The sequence below is a fragment of the Stomoxys calcitrans genome, chromosome 3 (genome assembly GCF_963082655.1).
Source record: "Stomoxys calcitrans chromosome 3, idStoCalc2.1, whole genome shotgun sequence".
Classification (NCBI taxonomy): Eukaryota; Metazoa; Arthropoda; class Insecta; order Diptera; family Muscidae; genus Stomoxys; species Stomoxys calcitrans.
Genome location: NC_081554.1, coordinates 79739442 through 79761437, shown reverse-complemented (window position 1 = coordinate 79761437; position 21996 = coordinate 79739442). Strand labels below are relative to the sequence as shown.

General features: G+C 41.0%; 2 protein-coding genes across 2 annotated transcripts; one reads left to right on the top strand and one right to left on the bottom strand.

The window, feature by feature from the left end:
* Positions 1-273: 273 nt before the first annotated feature.
* LOC106092709 (zinc carboxypeptidase) lies at positions 274-10753 on the top strand. Its single transcript, XM_013259621.2, has 6 exons — positions 274-444; positions 8878-9047; positions 9111-9247; positions 9526-10016; positions 10073-10369; positions 10448-10753. The coding sequence occupies exons 2-6, from the start codon at positions 8886-8888 to the stop codon at positions 10651-10653; spliced, it is 1293 nt and encodes a 430-aa protein (XP_013115075.2). The 5' UTR covers positions 274-444; positions 8878-8885; the 3' UTR covers positions 10654-10753.
* An 8251-nt stretch (positions 10754-19004) lies between these two features.
* Positions 19005-21383, bottom strand: LOC106092711 (zinc carboxypeptidase). Its single transcript, XM_013259622.2, has 6 exons — positions 21354-21383; positions 20715-20945; positions 20518-20654; positions 19953-20449; positions 19280-19576; positions 19005-19201 (listed from the first exon to the last, which is right to left on the bottom strand). Exons 2-6 carry the CDS (start codon positions 20874-20876, stop codon positions 19005-19007), a joined length of 1290 nt encoding a protein of 429 aa, XP_013115076.2. The 5' UTR covers positions 20877-20945; positions 21354-21383.
* Between the last annotated feature and the right edge of the window lie 613 nt (positions 21384-21996).

Here is a 21996-nt window from a genome sequence, read left to right as displayed (position 1 = left end):
GCGCAATGCTGCCAAGTTCCTATTTGCAAATTCATTCGAATGAATTTGTGTAGATGGCGCACAAAAAATAATCAACTTGTCATCTACGACGTGCACAGGGTGAGCCATACGGAATGTTAAAAATTTCATTTTAACTTGATATTACAGGGTGACTTTAAAATGGTTTGAACATATTTCATGATTTCATACACTTTTGCACCATGAATTGAATTTTTGTACTAATTAGTACAGAAACTGAGTTTTTAAGCAAGGTAAATTTGTCTTGGGGTTTAAGCATCCAAGCCGTATTTTATTATCCTGCCTGCTGAGGAATGCTGTTTTCCTACCCACACTGCTAAGAGATCGCGCCCTGTTTTGATGAACGTTAAACAAGGGAAGCTTAGATAGAGTACAAGTGGGCTCTACAATCGGAAGAATATAACCATCCGGCGAAAGGATTCAAAGGTGTTTAAGAAATTTCTGAACAAGTACAAAAGTAGCCAAAAGAGTTGGCATGAAGTCGGTAACAAAAAGTAAAATGACAACAATTAAAAATTTAACAAAAATTTCGTCTTTCTGACAAATGACTAAAATTATTTCGTATAATGAAAATGCCTGCTTTGTTATAAAGTGAGGAATCCTGCATTACGTGTCAACCAGAAGGGTGGTTTTCAATCTGAAAGCTAAGAAATCACACCACACTTTCATAAGGACTACATACCAATTAGTCTTTATCTTTCGCCTTAAAGACTCTGAAGAGATTACTTGACTTTTGGTTTTCAATGGGATACTCAGATGCATCGAGGAGGAAAGGGGGGATGGTCGCAGCCTACACAGATAATGTCATTCTCATGGTAGGTGGCAGTTTATTCTACTATAACGAACCTAGTTCAGGAGCCGAAAAGGCAGCTGTCTGGATGGACAAAGGCCAGTTGTCTTGGCATAAATCCTAGAATCACTCAGCTTGTACTTTTCGGCAGGAAACCACCCGGCACGGGATAGTGGTGAGCACCACACAGATCTGTGTGATGTTCATTGCTGTCACGAGAAGCTTAGCTGCAAGCTACCGGGCGCGTACACAGGAATGCTTCATACGGAATATGGACAAACAAAACGAAATATGGAATATGGAATATGGATAGGAAACGAAAACTGTGCTGTTTGGGGTAGAACTGCCGCTCTTTCCGAAGGCCAAAAATCGGTTGTGATTCTTCATCAGTCACTAAATTGGAGAAGGAATATCGAGGAAAGATTCTGGAGGAGACTGAATGCGATCTATTCCTCTCGCAACTTGATAGGGACGAGTGGATGCTTAGGCCACAAACGTTAAAAGGGATTTTTACGATAGTGCGATTCAAGCGATTCTACCTGTGTGAGTCTTTTAAGGCATCAGGCTCGGGCAGTTGCGCCCTTCGCAGGACGATCGTAAAGTTACAAGATCCCGTGGCAGTTCTAATCTCTTAGATAGAGAGGAGAGAAGCTGTCATGTCATGTCGTGCTTCATCTTATGTACCTTTAAATTTGGTGTTAGGCAACGTACATGCTTAGACTGAAGGAGTCTGGAATATTGCCGTTCTTTAAAATTGAGTCATTCTTCCAGTGGCTGGCGATGTGGCTTCGCAACGGATTTTATACCAGAAGAGTCCTCTTTGCTACAGGCTGGACATCGTGTTTCCGAAAAGGGATCTCCGCTGATGGGTCTGGATAGAATGTGGGCAGAAGCTTTCATTGAGTTCTTGGGAATCAGAAAATTTATAGGAAGTCGATGAGTGAACGGCTGCCTCATCCTACACGTGCTAAGAAATAACTACGTGCTGCCTTAGCAATTCCTTATCGCAAGGACCAATCACTTAATTTTGCGGACAGTTATCCACCGCCCAGTAGCCTCAAGATGGATCTTCATGATCTTGAGCGAAAGGTTAAGCGCTACAAGAAAGATGCAGACAAGGTAGCATATGCGGTGAATAGCTACCGGGTGAATGTGGTCCTTGGAGAACGACCGCACTCGAAGAAATTGACCTCCGCCATTAACCAGAGTAAATATGGTTCAAATACGATTCAAAGCTATCCTGGAAGGGGAATACAGAGAAGAAAGCCCGCTTTTTAGTCCTCCAGGAGGATGGTCGGTAGGAATTGGGGGTAATTCCCAAAATGATTTATTGAATGTATACGGACATCGTGAAACCCGTACTGCCCAATGGAGCACTGCTATGGTGGAAGGCCGTGGAGAAGAGGACTCGCACGAGGGAATTCGTGAAAGTCCAGAGACTGGCCTGCGTAGCGGTCACAGGGACACTGGAAGCGATGATGGATATGCATTCCGTTGGGGCCTATATTCAAAACTGCACCGCCAAGGTGGCGCTTAGACTGTGGTCTACTCTGACGCACTCAATATCGGTATGTCACTGAGACTACCGGAGTGGTGTACGGTTTTTCAGGCATAGGTCTGAGCCATTACAGTAGCCCCAAGAGAAACTCTGGATTTACCGCCCTCAATGTGGACAGTATGGCGGCGCTTAAGCCCTTGGGGTCGAAGAAGGTGAGGTCGAGGTGCGTGGCGCATTATTTGAGTCCCTGGAATGGCTCGAGTCCAGGAGTAACGCTGAGATTGGTTCCCGGACATGACGGAACTCCAAGAATTGAGGGGACGGATGAATGCTCCAGAAGGGGTTCGTCTGAGTCTGGCGAACCAGCCACCTGTCTTGCCTACGTGTCATTTGTCGAGCTATTTAAAAACACAGTAGAAGAGATTACTAGGCGTTCTGGCCTGTCATCGACCGGTGGAGGACGAGGGAGTTGCTGGCGTTCGTTAAGAGGTCGATGAGTGCCATAACAGGGGTCATAACCGGACACTGTGCATGGCTGCGCGCATGGGAATACCGCATTTTGACTTTAGCAGGAGTGGCCTCGATGAGGATGAGTAGGAGACTATCGAGCACTTACTATGTGGATGTCCGGGGCTGCAGGGTCACAGGCTCTCCCTTTTGGGGAGCCGGTTCTCCTGCGATATGTGTGAACTTGCGAACGTACCTCTGGGATGTCGCCTGAGATTTGTTGACGGGACGGAATGGTTCCGACGAGGAGGCCATAGGCTCCGGTGAAGGTACATCCCTGCTAGCATGCGGATGTGCTTTTTTTACCCCCTGCTCTGGTTCTCCATTCCTTTTTCATTCGAGTATAACCTCTGTTTTTAGTTCGAGGACTCACATCTTCTTTCTCTGCTTTTTCTTTCTGGGGTATAACAATGGGCCAAACTGGCTTGCGATTGAACTCACCTATGGTGGGCGACCCTACCAATCTAACCTAATCAAGTACCCAGTGCACCAAACGTTCAAAATTCGATCAGAAGTCTGTATTAAAGACGGAAAGTTCATCCGAATTCGGATCCGAAGTCTGAAAGAATTGTTACCGAAAAATATATGGAGTGGTTGACACGACTTTGGAACGAAATATCGGAGGAAAATCTGAAGTTTCTGCCGATGTTTCTGATAGAAGGCTTAAAGAGTTCTGAACCAAAATTATGGGAAATTCGGAAGTAAGTTTGGAGTTGTCGTTAAGACTTCTGACCGAATTCTGATGTTGAGTCTTAATGAATACGAATTTGTTTTCTGACTTGTCTTGTCGATTTCTTACCGAATTTTGGAATATTTTTTTTAGAATTGGATGTGTATTCCGTCTTATCGAATTCCAAGAATTTTTATAGATTTCGATTTTTTTCATTCCATTAAGGATCTCCTTTTTATAGTCGAGTCCGAACGGCGCGACAACACCCCTTTGGGGAGAAGTTCTAACATGGCACTATACCTCACAAATGTCGCCAGAAATAGAAGGGGGTAACACGACTGAAAAGTTTTTCTGATATTCTGGCCAGGATACGAACCCAATCACTCAGCGTCATTGGGGAATACATGCTAACCCCGTAGCTACGCTGGTCTCCACCAAAAATATGCCAAAAAGCAAGCCAAAAAAAGACGAAAACATTCGGCATTGAGTTCAGATATCGTTCATAATTCCTTGTCGGGGAAAAAATTACACAACAGCAAACAAACAAGTAAAAAAGTATTAAACTCGGCCGGGGAGAACTTTGGATACCCACCACCTCGGGTACATATGTAAATAACCTTTCGTCCTAATCCGGTGAAAAATCCATTATTTATGCACCCATAGCAGCTAAATCGAAATACGGCCGATTTGGTTCAAAATCGGCACGGACATTGAGTGGTCTGATATATACAAGTCACTGTTCAACATTGGTCTATTCGGCAGCTATAATCCAAATATAGACCGATCTGAACCATATAGGACACTGATGGCGAAAAGCCTAACATAAGCCACTGTGTCAAATTTCAGCGAAATCCGTTAATAATGCACTTTTCATGGGCCCAAGTTCTTAAATCGAGAGACCGGTCTATATGGCAGCTATCCTACTCTAGACCGATCTGGGCCTAATTGAAGAAGAATGTCGATGGGCCTAACACAACACCCTGTCCCAAATTTCGGGAACATCAGACAATAAATGCGAATTTTATGGGCCCAAGACCTTAAATCGAGAGATCGGTCTATATGACAGCTATATCCAAATCTAGACCGGTCTGGGCCAAATTGAAGAATGATATCGACTGGCCTAACACAACTCACTGTCCCAAATTTTGGCGACATCGGACAATAAATACGCCTTTTATGAGCCCAAGACCTTAAATCCTTAAAACCTTATGGCAGCTATAATCAAATCTGGAATGATCGGGACCAAATTGAAGAAGAATATCGAAGGCCACAAATTTTGGCAAAATCGGACAATAAATACACCTTTTATGGGACTAAGACCTTAAATCGAGAGATAGGTCTATATGGCAGCTATATCCAAATCTGTACCGATCTGGGCCAAATTGGAAAAGGATGTTGAGGGGCCTAACACAACTCACTGTCCTAAATTTCAGAAAAATCAGATAATAAATGTGGCTTTTTTGGGCCTAAGACCCTAAACCGGCGGATCGGGCTATATTTTGTAATTCTGTTTGCAACTCCTCGAAATATTCGTCTAAGACCCCATAAAGTATATATATTCTTGATCGACTTAACATTTTAAGTCGTTCTAGCAATGTCCGTCCGTCCATCTGTCCGTCTGTCTGTAGAAAGCAGCAAACTTTCGAAAGAGTAAAGTTAGCCACTTGAAATTTTGCACAAAAACTTCTATTAGTGTAGGTCGGTTGGGATTGTAAATGCGCTCTATCGGTCCATGTTTTGATATAGCTGCCATATAAACCGATCTTGGATCTTGACTTATTTAGCCTCTAGAGGGCGCAATTCTTATCCGATTTGGCTTAAATTTGGTATGACGTGTTTCGGTATAACTTCCAACAACTATGCTAAGTATGGTGGAAATGGGTTCATAACCTGATATAGCAGTCATATAAACCGATCTGGGGTCTTGACTTCTTGAGCCTCTAGAGCGCGCAATTCCAATCCAATTTGGCTGAAATTTAGCATGACGTGTTTCATTCTGACTTCCATCAACTGTGCTAAGTATGGTTTAAATCGGTTCATAACCTGATATAGCTGTCATATAAACCGATCTGGGATCCTGACTTCTTGAGCCTCTAGAAGGCGTAATTATTATTCAATTTGGCTGAAATTTTGAACAACGGCTTCTCCCATAACCTCCCACGTACGTGTCAAATGCGATCCAAATCGGTCTATAGTATAATACAGCTCCCATATAAACCGATCTCCCTTTTTTACTTCTTGAGCCTCTAGAGGGCGTAATTCCTATTCGATTTGGTTGAAATTTGGCATGAAGTGTTTTGTTAAGACTTCCAACAACTGTACTTAGTATGGTGCAAACCTGATATAGCTGTCATATAAACCGATCTGGGATCTTGATTTTTTGAGCCTCTAGAGGGCGTAATTGTTTGGCTGAAATTTCGTACAACGTACATGACCTTCAACATACGTGCTAAATATGGTCTGAATCGGTTTATAGCTCGAAACAGCACAACAGAAATACCGGGAAAAGAACTCGACAAATTTGATCCATGGTGGAGGATATATAAGATTTGTCCCGGCCGAACTTAGCACGCTTTTACTTGTTTTCTGTTAATATCGAAAACTGGTCAACTTTGAACGGTCTTTCAAAATATCGTAGGCGCACATAAAAAGGTTGATATATTCCACCTGTTTTCTCTATCAGCGGAATTTTACATAGTTCAGAATAACTTCCGAAATGCCTACAGATAAACAGTGAAGAAATAGTTGATAATTTCTTACGAACTGTCGGAAGAACAATTAAAAAAAACAAGTAAAAGCGTGCTAAGTTCGGCCGAGCCGAATCTTATATACCCCTCCACCATGGCTCGCATTTGTCGAGTTCTATGCGCGGTATCTCTTTTTAGGCAAACAAATAATATTGAATAAGAACTGTTATGCTATTGAAGTTATATCAAGTTATAGTCCGATTCGGATCATAAATGAATGCTGAACATTGTAGAAGTCATTGTGTAATATTTCAGTTCATTCGGATAAGAATTGTGCCTCGTAGGGGCTCAAGAAGCAAAATCGGGAGATAGGATTATATGGGGGCTGTATCAAGCTATGATCGATTCAGACATATACATATTAGACATGTATGTTGAAGGTCATGAGAGAAGCCGTTGTACAAAATTTCTGCCAAATCGAATGGGAATTGCACCCTCTAGAGTCTCAAGATCCCAGATCGGTTTAAATGGCAGCTATATCAGTTTGTGTACCGATTTGTGCCATACACAGCACAGTTATTGGAAGTCATAACAAAACAACTTATGCAAAATTTCAGCCGAATCGGATGAGAATTGCGCGCTCTATTGGCTCAAGAAGTCAAGAAGTCAAGATCCAAGATCGGTTTATATGACAGTTATACCAGATTATGAACCGATTTAAATCATACATAACACAGTTATTGGAAGTGACACCAAAACCCTACGTGCAAAATTGCAGTCAAACCGGACGAGAATTGCGCGCTCTAGAGGCTCAAAAATTCAAGACCCAAGATCGATTTATATGGCAGCTCTATCAGTTTATGTACCGATTTGCGCCATACTCAGCACAGTTATTGGAAGTCATAACAAAACAACTCATGCACAATTTCAGCCAAATCGGATGAGAATTGCGCGCTCTATTGGCTCAAGAAGTCAAGATCCAGATCGGTTTATATGACAGCTATACCAGATTATGAACCGATTTAAATCATACATAACACAGTTATTGAAAGTGATACCAAAACCCTACGAGCAAAATTTCAGTCAAATCGGACGAGAATTGCGCCCTCTGGAGGCTCAAGAAGTCAAGACCCAAGTTAGGTTTATATGGCAGGTATATCAACACATGGACCGATTTGAACCATACTTAGCGCAGTTGTTGGAAGTCATGACAAAATAACTGATGCAAAATTTCAGCCAAATCGGATGAGAATTGCGCATTCTAGAGGCTCAAGAAGTCAAGATCCAAGATCGGTTTATATGGCAGCTATATCAAAACATGGACCGATTTAAACCATACTTACCACAGTTATTGGAAGTGATATCAAAACACTATGTGCAAAATTTCAGTCAAATCGGACTAGAACTGCACCCTCTAGAGGCTCAAGAAGCCAAGACCCAAGATCGGTTAATATGGGAGCTATATCAAAACATCGACCGATTTGGTCCATTTACAATCCCAACCGACCTACACTAATAAGAAGTATTTGTAAAAAATTTCAAGCGGCTAGATCTGCTCCTTCAAAAGTTAGCGTGCTTTCGACAGACAGACGGACGGACATGGCTAGATCGACTTAAAATGACATGACGATCAACAATATATTTATACTTTATGGGGTCTCAGACGCATATTTCGAGATATTTCACACAGAATGACGAAATTAGTATACCCCCATCCTATGGTGGAGGGTATAAAAACCATACAGACTTCGTTCAAAATTCTTTCAAAACTTTCGGAACAAAAATTTTCTCAGAATGTCGAACAGAATTCGGAACGAACTCGGTAAGATCTTGTCGGGAGACTTAAGAATTTATTCAGTTTTCTCTTACATCCGACATTTGGTTCTTTGGGTTGTTGTAGATGCAACAACCATATCCTTGCGGTATCGGAGTATCAGAAAATATCCGCAGTGACGGACGCATGCTCGGATTCGCTCGTTTAAGTAGTCAAAGGTAGTTCAATAGACCCCAAAGTTCAAGTTCAACCCACTGTAATGGATTAAGACTATTTTCGTGTAATGGATTCGAATGAGATAGCGATGAACCTGCAGCTACAGATTCAGCTGCTGGAATAATGTGTCCAGCCGATACACTCGAACCCGCAGTAATGGATACAAAAGAAGACCGTGATTCATCGCATCAAATGCTTTACTGAAATCAGAGTAGGTAACATTTGTTTGAAGCCAATTAGAAAATAGTAAATCTCATACCAAAAGCTTCTTATCGTTTTATGAGCTATCCATACCAGACGATATTGTTTTGATTTCTTCACTATTAACCATCGGCAGACTGTATTATTATCAGTGAGGAGATATTTTCAATGAGGGTAGATATCGTTTAATCTAAAATGTTATAAATTTCTTAATTTAAAACAACCCAGATATTGGTTAATATAACCAACTTTTTAGTTATAATGCAAATTTTACGATTAGATATAATCGCCATTAGCTTTGCAAATAGTGAACATGTGAACACCTCGTAGATAACGTAGTATCCAGACATACAATTTTACTGACACTCATATTAAGATAACATTGAGACTGCATAGGCATAAATTGGCCCCTAAAATGATCCATAATTGTATGAAATCATTGAACTACTTTCAAAAATTGGTATAAAAAGCCTCCGTTGGTTAGTGCTATACATAATACTTGGGTTTCTTCCAAAGAAGGTACAATGAAACTCGTTGTGGTAATAACAACCTTAGCAGCACTCCTTGGTCTGGCTTCAGCTAACCAACCAGCTGCTGCTCGTTACGATGACTTTAAAGTCTACAAAGTCTTTGTCAAGGACGAACAACAATTGGATGAATTCAAGGGGATGTCAAACAACCTTCCGGTAAGCACAATATTGAGATCGATAGAACGAAATTTTTTTTAAAGGATAATTTATGATAAACAGGTGCAATTTCTGACTGACATAGCTGGCGCCGGGCGTAGTTATGATGTGGCCATCGATCCTGTCAATCACAAGGCCATGGAAGATTTTCTGCAGAACAGTGAAATGAGCTACGAACGCACCATTGATGATCTGCAAGCGTAAGCAATAAGACCGAAACAGAATGGGCGCGTTGAGCTTTAAGCGTCGCTTTGCACAAATGCAACTCTGCACACAAATCCCACTTAAGCAAGGCGGAAATGTTAAAACATTTTGAACTTTGACTCTTGAAAACGAGCATCATTTTGCCAAAGTTAAAAATTGCTTTACTTTGCTGTGTTCCATTTTTCAACGCGATGCTCCTTCCTCGACGCACTCATTCTGTCCAAGCCTTTAGTTAATTATGTGAGTTCGTATATGACATTCGATTTCTTTACAGCATTCTTGATGAGAGCCCACTCGTTCCTCAGGCAAAGGGTCCATTCCACTCTGCTCTAAACTGGACCCATTATCATGATTTAAAAAACATTTACGATTGGATGGACCTCATAAAGCGAGATATTAGAGTTAAATCGTACGTAATTGGATACTCCTATGAAAATCGTCCCATCAGGGCGGTTCGTATCTCTACCAGACTGGGAAACAAGGCTATTTTCATTGAGTCCAACATTCACGCTATCGAATGGATCTCATCGGCCACCACCACCTGCTTCATAGATAGATTGCTGAAAGCCCGTGATGGGGAATTGATAAATTTGTTGTGGAACTATGATTGGATATTTGTGCCAGTCCTTAATCCCGATGGTTTGGAGTATACTCATTATAAGGAACGTTTGTGGCGTAAGAATCGCAAACCCACCGGTTTCTCTAACTCCTCCGGACCTTGCTATGGCGTCGATATGAATCGCAACTTTGACTTTGAATGGGGAAGCAAGTGTCCAATTGGCCATTTCAATGAATATATTAATAATTGGTTTCATTTACAGGATCTGGTTGGAACATTGATGTTCCCTGCGATCACTGGTATGGTGGTGCTGAGCCCGACTCTGAGCCCGAAGTGCAAGCTCTACAAAACTTTGTCAAGAGTTTTCCCCGAAACTACATTCGAATGTATTTGGCTTTCCATTCATATGGCAACATGGTTCTATTGCCCTATGGTCACACCATTGATGAATTCCCAGATAACTATCAACAAATGATGCGCATTGCCGAAGCTTTTGCTGCTGGAGCCAAAGTCAAATATGGGACCGTATTTCGAAGTGGTGCCAGTGGTCTTCTAAATTGTAAGGATTGAGTTTTCGAGAAACTCTAATTTTTTACCTTACCTACACCAATGATTCTATTATGGTCCTTTTTTATAGATTTAGTTTCTGGTTCGGCCAAGGACTGGGCATATGGTGTTCGAGGTATTCCTTTCACTGCCACCATTGAATTGCGCGACGATGGTTCTAAGTATGGTTTCTTCTTGCCTGCCTCCCAAATTCTTGAGGTTTGTGACGAAGTGACTGATGGTATTGTGGCAATGGTTCGCAAGGCGAGATCTGAGGGACTTTTTAATTGGTTCTAAATCGCTAATAAGCCCAACAAATTCCACACAATTTTATTAAAAATAACGTGTAGTCAATAATAGCCAGGATGGTTTATGATTGTGAAATCAAATCAAATAAAAATGCAATGTAAAAAAATATTATTTTGAATTTATGGCCTTGGATATATGGCTTTTCGAGAGGAGAGTCTCAGTGAGGAGTCAGGTGGCACTGGCTCTTAATTAAATACTGAGTGCCAATGATACTCGTGATGACAAGACGAGTTATTGGCGCCTTTAAATAACCAATGGGTAACATAGGCGTCTGTTTCCAGGTTAGGGGCGGCTGGAGGCGAGCGTCGAATCTTGGAGCAAACGGCTCATGACAACGAGGAATACATGTGCGAATCCACAAAACCCATGCGGTTGGAGCGCTTGACCAGTAGCCCGCCCTCGGAAACCTATAAGAAACACTATGAGAAACAAAGGATATTAACAAGTAAAAAAGCGTTAAGTAGCGCAGGGCCAAACTTTGCATACTCACCACCTCGAGTATATATGTAAACCACCTTTCGTCATAATCCGGTGAAAAGCAGCTTTATCGAAATATGGTCCGGTTTGGACCAAATTCGACACACATATTTAGAGGTCTAATCAGAACAAGTCATTGTTCAATTTTGTAAAACAAAATATTGGTCTTTTTGGTAACCATATCCAAATATAGACCGATCTGAACCATATACGACGCGGATGCCGAAAACCCTAACATAAGTCATTGTGTCAAATTTCAACGAAATCGTATAATAAATGTGATTTTTATGGATATTTTTATCGAGATATCGGTCTATATGGCAGCTATATCCAAATCTGGACCAATCTAAGCCAAATTGAAGAAGGATGTCGAAGGGCCTAACACAACTCACTGTCCCAAATTTCAGCAAAATCTGATAGTAAATGTGGTTTTTATGGGCCCAAGACCCTAAATCGGCGGATACGTCTATATGGGGTCTATATCAAGATATAGTCCGATATAGCCCATCTTCGAACTTAATCTGCTTATGGACAAAAAAAGAATCTGTGCTAAGTTTAAGGGCAATATCTTAATTTTTAAAGATTGTAGCGAGATTTCAACAAACAGACAGACGGACGGACATGGCTAGATCGTCTTAGATTTTTACACTGATCTAGAATATATATATACTCTGTAGGGTCGGAAATTGATATTTCGATGTGTTGCAAACGGAATGACTAAATGAATGTACCCCCTATCGGTGGTGGGTATAAAATCGGACCCCTCCAACGTTGACGACCCACGCAAACGAAAAAAGGACCATGATTTGCGGACCATGATTTGCTGCACCTGGAATGTCCGCACTCTCTATGGAGAAGGTGCAGCATACGAGCTGAATGATGTATTGGAGATGTACAAGGCAAATGATACCGCCTTACAGGAAGTGCGATGGACTGGGAATGGCGTCACAACAATACCAAACAGTGACGAACAATACTATAGCTGCCATAACACGAGGCATGAATTAGACTGTGGATTTGTGGTTAGTCGGAGACTGAAACACCTTGTCTCCAGCTTTACTCCGATGGATGAGAGGCGAGCCACAATCCGCATAAAAGCTTAATTCTTCAACATCAGCCTTATTTGTGTCCATGCCCCGACGGACAGGACAAGGACGAGTAGACCAAGGATATTTTCTACGAGCGCCTAGTGAAAGAATATGACCATTGCCCCGCCCATGATATTGAAATCGTTCTGAGAGATTTTAATGCGAATTTAGGGAAGGAAGATATCTTTGGTCCAACAGTCGGAAAGTTTTGCCTCCATAAGATGATTTCCAGTAATGGGTTGAGGCTGATAGATTTCTCCGTGGAAAAAAACATGGTAGTTAGCAATACCAAATTTCAACATAAAAATATTCACAGAGCCACATGGCTGTCACCCGATCAAAACACGTGGAACCAAATTGATAACGTTCTGATAGATAGAGGGCATTCATCCAGATGTACATTAGATGTACGATCGATCCTGTGGTGCGAATATAGATTCGGATCAGTGGTGGCACTTTACCACATTTAAGAAAGCCTACCAAAACCTACCAAATGTTCTAAAAGCCAGGAATTCGGTACATGTTCCAGTACACATCACCGAAGAATTGGCCACTTTCAATTTGCAACACATCAAATTATCAACATAACATCAACCCTAGAAAGAATATATACTAGATCATCGTTATATTCGTGTCCGTCCATCAGTTTGTCGAAATCACTCCACAGCTTAAAGTACAAAGATGGCCTTTATCTTTATATAGCACCCTTTAAATCGATCTTCCAATAAGAAAACCTAGATTTATTAAAGTCGTATTTTTGTCAAGATTTCAGTAAAAAAAGTGCCGTGTTTGGATGAAGCTATCTCCCGGTTTTAGGGTTTGAGCCCAGAAATGTGTTTTTACAACCTATTACCGCCGTTACAGTGAGTTTTATGGACCCCCCAACATCCGATGAAGGTATCTCCCAAAAAATACCCCTCTGTTGAATTGGATTCAAAGTGTGTGCCAGCGGGAAAGGAATTCATAAGACCCTTTGCTGCACCGGCTGGGGAAGCATCTAAGGAGGAATCGTCGACAGCATATGTGTCCAGGTCCCAGGAATGAGTAATGTCACTGCTTTCTCAACTGTAACCGTAAGCCAAATGATCATGACAAGAGGGTGAGGCTTATTCAACAGTGGTGGAAATCTGACCCCTGACCATGGTTGGAGTTCTGTATATAAAACTCAAACATTGTTAAGCCGTTTAGGTCAATACCAACTAAGAGGCGTGGTTCCTGACTTAGATTTTCTTTTTCGACGTTATTTTTTGGTATTAAGAGCGCACACCTATGTCAGTAATCGGCTTGTTGTGCGATTTAATTACGAAAAAAGTCACATCGAAAAAAAAACTAAGTTAGGAATTCCGTGCTATTTACCAATCCTTAACTGTTTTCCAAATCCCTGCTCAGTAAGGTTGGGCATCGAAGGATTCTTCCATTTTATGCACCAGCTCTCGCAGGGTAATCTCCACCGACCTTCCCTTGTCATAGGCATGCTGTTTGTATTTGAGTATTCGCTGCATGTCCTACTCTTTATCATGGTATCCACATTGCGATCCATGGTTTTGAGTAGAAAGTACGTAAGGCTTATAGGCCTTTAGTGTCGCATAAATTGCCTTGCCGGGCTTGGGTATAAATACCACTATTGCCTCCTGCCAGGCTTTCGGAGTATATGCAAGTGCCAGGCACGTTCTGAAAATTGTGGACAGATGGAGCGCCAGTTAGTCCGCATCCTTCTGTTGTAACGCCGGAAATATTCCATCAGGGTGACTTATATGGTTTGAAGCTCCTCAAGGCTTCCTTTATCATAAATTCTGTAATGATAAGGCTTCGATCAATCCCATTATTCTAAGTTTCCGGTGTCTTCGTGAGTCCCGTCGTATCGTGTGTAAAATGCATTTTTATCAAAAGCCTCAACATGTCCTTCGTTGTCTCTGCTCTCACACCCATGTCGTCTACTAACGTTTCATTTTCATGGGTTTTTGATTTCTGGGGCTTATTTGCTTTCCAGGAGAGGACAACTATCTTCGAAAGAACCCACCAGTGCAGTAATAATTCTGTCGACATTGTCGCCAATGTCTTTTGTGCAGAAAAGCTTCCAGGAGGCACGTTTTGCTACTCTGTTAATCCTTGAGCCGTATGTAATACACATCCCAATATTTTTTTCGCTTTTTTACGACATGCTCTGTTAAAAAGTCTGCGGACCTTTTTCCCAATGTTGCGAATCTCTCCGGTCATCTAAGGTTTTTTCTTGGGCTGATTTCCCTTTCCGAAGAGGAGTCAAAAGACTCCACTAGTGCAGTCGAAATCCTATCGACATTGTCTTCAATGTCTTCTATGCTTAGACAATCTCAATTATCTTGCCCAAGTCTTCTTCTGAGTAGCCTTCCGTATTTTGACCAGTTGTTTTTCAACTGAATATGGAAGCTTATCGAATTCGGCGCTGGCCGAGCTATTCTAAACTTAATGTAGCGATGGTCAGAGAAGGAGACCCTTCAATAGAGACCCTTCAATACTTAACCTCATGACTTTTTCCGGATTTTCCGGACATATTGTCACATTTAAAAGCTCCTCCCTAATCCTATTAACAAAGATAGTGGTGTTACCAATATTAAGTGTTATTAGGTCGTATTCGTATTCAAAAAATCTGCCAGCTTAGCACCGCTTATTGTTGGTACTACCCCACGAAAAGTTTTTAGAGGTCGCTTCGCACCCTATTAGTAACGCATATCCTATCTGTTTTGACTTCCTCGCCAGTCGGTGCAGCTCCGACGCGGGTGGCGGTGTAGGAGAGCCCGAAGACAGACAAAGTGATGCCACCGTCTTCCTATCTCATCACTGTTGCATCCGACGTTGACAACTCTGGGAATAATATGGGTTGCCAAAAAGTAATTGCGGATTTTTAAAAAAAAATTAAATGCATTTTTAATAAAACTTAGAATGAACTTTAATCAAATATATAATTGCAATTTTGTTCGATAACCTATTGGCATCTTCCTGGCAAATTTAGTATTCCACGCTCATAGAACTTCTGGCATTTATCTGCAAAAAACTGAACCAAGTGCGATTTTATAGCCTCATCATTGCCGAAAGTTTTACCATTTAAGGAGTTATGCAAAGATCGAAATAAATGGTAGTCTGATGGTGCAAGGTCAGGGCTATATGGTGGATGCATCAAAAGTTCCCAGCCAAGCTCACTCACCCGTTGTCCTGGTGGAATATGACACCTTTACGATTGACCAATTCTGGTCGCTTCTCCTTGATGGCTGTATTTAATTTGTCCAATTGCTGACAGTAAACATCCGAATTAATCGTTTGGTTCCTTGGAAGCAGCTCAAAATATACCACACCCTTCCAATCCCACCAAACAGACAGCATAACCTTCTTTTGGTGGATATCAGCCTTTGAAGTGGTTTGAGCTGGTTCACCATGCTTGGACCATGATCGTTTTCGACTAACGTTGTTGTAAATAATCCATTTTTCATCTCCAGTTATGATTCGTTTTAAAAACGGATCGAATTCATTGCGTTTAAGGTGCATATCACAAGCGTTGATTCGGTTTGTTAAATGAATTTCTTTCAATACATGTGGTACCCATATTAAAATTGACGCCAAACAAACAAATGTAAACAAAATTTCGCGCACTTTTTTTCTAAAGCAAGCTAAAAGTAACAGCTAATAACTGACGGAATAAAGAATGCAATTACAGAGTCACAAGCCGTTGAAAAAATTTGTGAACGCCGACTAGACCAAGACCTTTGAGTGCTAAGGGATGTCGATCGATCTCACAATTTCGAGCACTGCGCCCCAGGGAGTGTGAATACTTTCAACGAGCTTTTTAACGGTATCAATACGTTCCGCTGACGCAAAATGCAGCGTTACGATGTCCCCTTTATACTTGCAGCTCATAATTCGTATGGGTGGAACCCCTCACTTGGAACCGATGATCTGGTGGAATCTCACCGGATGCACTGCCGATATTGATGACTCCATAAGTCAGCTCAGCTCCTTACCATTCTCAGCGTCCTTGATGGATGTGGCCTCCTTTTGGAAGTCACAGTCCTCCATGACGACTCAGGGGTCGTGCGCGCTTTCTTCGTTCCAATTCCGACTTTGTCACCTCCGCAGGACACTGTCTGAAGTCTCTTTTGTGATTTTCCGAGATTTCTTGAAAGCGCGGAGCTCGTTTTCCTCTTCAGGGTCTTACCAGTGTTATGCTCTTCAGGAGATCTGATTCTTTTTCCAGCTTCCGCAGAAGTGTCTGGAATGTCTATTCTATCCCTACCAGCATACTGCACTTTGGTCCGGTTATATTTCTCTGTCTCCTTCGTCGTGCCCCTGATCGCTTTCTCGGTCCTCTTGCTAGACCAAAGCCCTCGTTAACTATTGCCCTCATCTCCCGATTCAGCTGCGATGACTGTTTCATTGATACTGTCGCTTTCGGAAACACCACCTTTACACAAAGGCTGGGGACAAACTGCGCATCCCTCGTTAGTCTGACGACTGGTTGTGCGTTTGCAACATTACTCTCGACTACAGGTGCCAAGGCACCCACACCTAGGAGTGTATATATGAAGTGTGTATATTCTTGATCGTCGTAAAAATCTAAGACAATCTAGCCATGTCCGTCCGTCTGTTGAAATCACGCTACAGTCTTTAAAAATAGAGATATTGCGCTGAAATTTTGCACAGATTTTTTGTTTGTCCATAAGCAGGTTAAGTTCGAAGATCGGGCTATATCAGAATTTATCTTGATATAGATCCCATATAGACCGATCGACCGATTTGGGGTATTAGGATAATAAAAGCCACATTTATTATTCGATTTTGCTGAAATTTGGGACAGTGAGTTGTGTTAGACCCTTCGACATCCTTCGTCAATCGAAGGAAGGACCAGATCGGTCCAGATTTGGATATAGCTTCCATATAGACCGATCCGTCGATTTAGGGTCTTAGGCCCGTAAAAGCCACAATTATATTTCCGATTTTGCTGAAATTCGGGACAGGGAGTTGATTTAGCTCACTCGACATCTTTCTTTAATTTGATCTCGATCGGTTCAGATTTGGATATAGCCGCCATATAGACCGATCCTCCGATTTAGGGTCTTGGACCATAAAAGCCACATTTATTATCCGATTTTGCTGAAATTTCGGACAGTGAGTTGTGTTAGGCCCTTCGACATCCTTCGTCAATTTGGCCCAGATCGATTCAGATTTGGATATAGCTGCCATATATACCGATTCTCCGATTTAGGGTCTTGAGCCCATAAAAGCCACATTTATAATACGATTTTGCTGAATCTCGGGACAGATTGTATTAGGCTCTTCCACATTCTTCGTCAATTTGGCCCTGATCGGTTCAGATTTGGATATAGCTGCTATATGGACCGATCCTCCGATTAAGGGTCTTAGGCCCATAAATGACACATTTATTATCCGATTTTGCTGAAATTTGGGACAGTGAGTTGTCTTAGGCCCTTCGACATCTTTCTTTAATTTGGCCCTGATCGGTTCAGATTTGGATATAGTTGCCATTTAGACCGATCCTCCGATTAAGGGTCTTAGGCCCATAAATGCCACATTTATTATCCGATTTAGCTGAATTTAGGCCCTTCGACATCTTTCTTTAATTTGGCCTTGATTGGTCCAGATTTGGATATAGCTGCATATAGACCGATCTCTCGATTTAAGGTTTTGGGCCCATAAAAGGCGCATTTATTGTCCGATGTCGCTGAAATTTGTTACAGTGAGTTGTGTTAGGACCTTCGACATCCTTCTTTAATTTGTCTCAGATCGGTCCAGATTTGAATATAACTGCCATATAGACCGATCTCTAGATTTAAGGTTTTGGTCCAATAAAAGGCGCATTTATTGTCCGATGTCGCCGAAATTTGGGACAGTGAGTTGTGTTAGGTTCTTTGACATCTTTCTACAATTTGGCCCAGATCGGTTCAGATTTGAGCATAGCTGCCATATACACCGATCTCTCTGAAATTTGGCACAGTGACTTATGTTGTGCTTTTCGACATCTGTGTCGTATATGGTTAAGATAGGTCTTTTTTTGGATATGGCTAGCAATTTACGAAATTGAAAAATGACTTGTACTTATTTGACCACTCAATATCCGTGTCGAATTTGTTCCAAATAGGACCATATTTTGATATAGCTGCTATGGGGTAAATTATGCATTTTTCATCGGATTATGACGAGAGGTGGTTTACATTTATACCCGAGGTGGTGGGTATCCAAAGTTCGGCCTTGCTAAAATATTTGTTTTTACTTTGTCCGGAGCTGGAGTCGAGATAATCTTCTCGACTCCGACTGTGGACAACATTGCTCGACTCCGACCCGCAACCCTGCTTCTACTGCCCCAAGAAGCTTAAATTTGTGGCCGATTTAGCAGAAATGTTATACGTAAAGTACAAATGTGTCCATCAACTATGTTTGCGTAAATTTTTAATAGAATACATGATGGAACGATGGAGCTAAGCAAAAATTTAAATTTGATTTTAGAATTTTGGAGGAGGGATAGGGGACCCAGAGACCTTTCCACTCTTATGGTGGATGCACAAAATGCTGGGGCTGTCAAATGGAATGCGGATTTTAGTTTTCGGTCACGATTCCCCTTTAACCAGCAAAAGGTACCAAAGACAGTTGATAAAAACTTCTTTATTAGAATATACTCTGATTTATCGATATATTAAGTAATGATAAGAATAATGGAATTATGTCATCTGTGTTAGTGATCACTCTATTTTAATTATTAAAATTATTTTTAATTATAAAAAAAAAAAATTAAAAAAGACCCTCAGCCTTAGCTTGATCAACCATTGCCACAATACCATCAGTCACTTCGTCACAAACCTCAAGAATTTGGGAAGCAGGCAAGAAGAAACCATACTTAGAACCATCGTCGCGTAATTCAATAGTGGCAGTGAAAGGAATGTGTCGAATACCATATGCCCAGTCCTTGGCCGAACCAGAAACTAAATCTATAAAAAAGAACCATAATAGAATCATTGGTGTAGGTAAGGTGAAAAATGAGAATTTTTCGAAAACTCAATCCTTACAATTTAGAAGACCACTGGCACCACTTCGAAATACGGTTCCATATTTGACTTTGGCACCGGCAGCAAAAGCTTTGGCAATGCGCATCATTTGGTCATAGTTTTCTGGGAATTCATCAATGGTATGGCCGTAGGGCAATAGAACCATGTTGCCATACGAATGGAAAGCCAAATACATTCGAATGTATTTTCGAGGAAAACTCTTAACAAATCTTTCCAAAGCTTTCACTTCGGGCTCAGAATCGGGTTTTGCACCTCCATACCAGTGATCGCAGGGAACATCGATATTCCAACCAGTTTCTGTAAGTGAGATGTTATTAGTACATATTGTTGGCTTAATGTAAAAGGGGCCTAACTCAATTTGTTGTTATTTTACGGGAGAAGGAAAAGACTTGACATTGAGGTTTTATTGAAATCGTGAGGTATCTACCAGAATGAAAAAAATAAAAAACCCTGACTACATTTTAGATTTCATTACAGGTGAAGGAAAAAAGTTGACTTAGTCCTTTCTTGAAATCTTTATAAATCCGTTAGTGGCAAATGGATGCACCTGAAATTTTGAGGGAAGGTGTATCTGACATTTGTCTTCCATAATAAACAAAAAACATCATCGATTTAGAACCTTTTTACATTAAGCCATCGATATACTCATTGCAATGGCTTAAGGGACACTTGCCTCCCCATTCGAAGTCGAAGTTGCGATTCAAATCGACACCATAGCAAGGGCCGGAGGAGTTGGAGAAACCGGTGGGTTTGCGATTCTTACGCCACAAACGTACCTTATGACGAGAAAACTCAAAACCGTCGGGATTAAGGACTGGTACAAATATCCAATCGTAATTCCACAACAAATTCTTCATATCCTTATTCTCGGCTTTCAGCAATCTATCAATAAAGCAGGTGGTGGTGGCCGACGAAATCCATTCGATAGCGTGAATGTTGGACTCAATGAAAATAGCTTTGTTTCCCAATTTCATAGAAATGCGAATCGCTTTAATGGGTCTTCGTTCATACGAATATCCAATCACAAAGGGAGTTACTTTAAGATGATTACGGATGGTCACATAGTCTAGCCACTCATAAAGAGGCTTCAAGTCATGGTATGCGGTCCAGTTAAATGAATGCTTTGAGGGGAACAGCCATTTTGTTTGAGGCACGCTTTCATCAAGAATGCTGAAGATAAATGATAGTCAAAATAATTACGTCCTTTGTGAAATAAATTATTTCCTCAAAATGCTTACGCTTGCAAATCGTCTATGGTGCGTACGTAGCCCAATTCATTGTCCTGCAGATAGCTTTCCATGGCTTCGTGATTGGCAGGATCGATGGCCACATCATAATGTTTATCCGGACCGCCAATGGCACCCAGAAAATGTACCTGTTTGGAAAAACGTGAAACTGAAAGAAATTCTTGTTGCCAATTATTGAGAGAGCTTACCGGCAGGTTACTTGACATCTTCTTGAATTCATCCAGTTGTTGTTCGTCCTTGACAAATACTTTGTAGACTTTAAAACCATCGTAACGAGCAGCAGCTGGTTCGTCTGCTGACACCAGAGCCAGTACTAAGGCAGCAGTAGCTATTACCACGATAAGTTGCATTGCGCTTTTTGAAAGAATCACTACTCCCAATCTCAATGAATGCAGGCTTTTTATATCGTTTTGTTTAATCTAAATTGCAAAAACAATAAAAATCTTTGTTGAACGATAAATGCGTGCGTTTATACGTGCATTATAGGGACCCAATAAACTGTTGCAGATATTCGATGATTTGAACCCAAATTTATATGCACTTCCAAATACATATACAATTGAGATAATGTCTAACAAAGAAACCTATAAGACATTGTAAGAAATTTGCCTTTATCGGATAATTTGTGGGTTGTTTTCTAAGTGGTGTGTCATAGATTTATCTGCACATTTTAATAAGTCTGAACAACAAGTATGGGGTTATCTTATCCCAAAACAGGTATAAAGAAGCCGACAAATTTCCTTTTTGCCGGTAGCGGCTAGCTTTTATAAAATAACCAGTAAGGAAAGGCAAAAGTTGGTGCCGCCTTTATAATACCCTACACCTACCCTATAAGTACAATGTGGGAGCTATTTCCAATTCTGAACCAATTTTGATGGACCTCGGTAATCAAATATGTTCAAACAGTAATAATTAGGGTTCACAAATGACAATATTATTACAAATTACCCAAAATTTGACAAACATATATATGGGAGCTATATCTAATTCTAAACCTATCAGATAATGTGGTACTCCTCGAGAAAAGCGTTGTGAAAAATTTTGGCAAGATTGGTCAAAAAATGCGATTGCAATTGCTCTAGAAGTGAAAATCGGGCGACATACATATATGACAGCTATATCTAAATCTGAACCGACTTCTATGAAATTCGCCAGAAATTTCGGAAATCATAAGAAAATCCTTCCCGCCAAATTTGGAGAGAATCGGTTAACAAATGACCATTTTATTGTAGTTTTTTTTTTTTTTTTTTTTTTTTTGGTAGGTTGTTTTTATTTAAAATTTCAATTTGTTTTGTTCACTTTTGTCCAATGCATTCTATATATCATGTATCTCAAAGTTCCTGTTTTTGTTATATTTCTTCTTTGCTGCTTCTCTCGTATGAATGAGGGAATAAATTTGGGATGTTGGGGGTTTTGCATTTGCTCTTTTTTATATATGCGGATTAATATAAGTATTTGCGCCGATCAGTT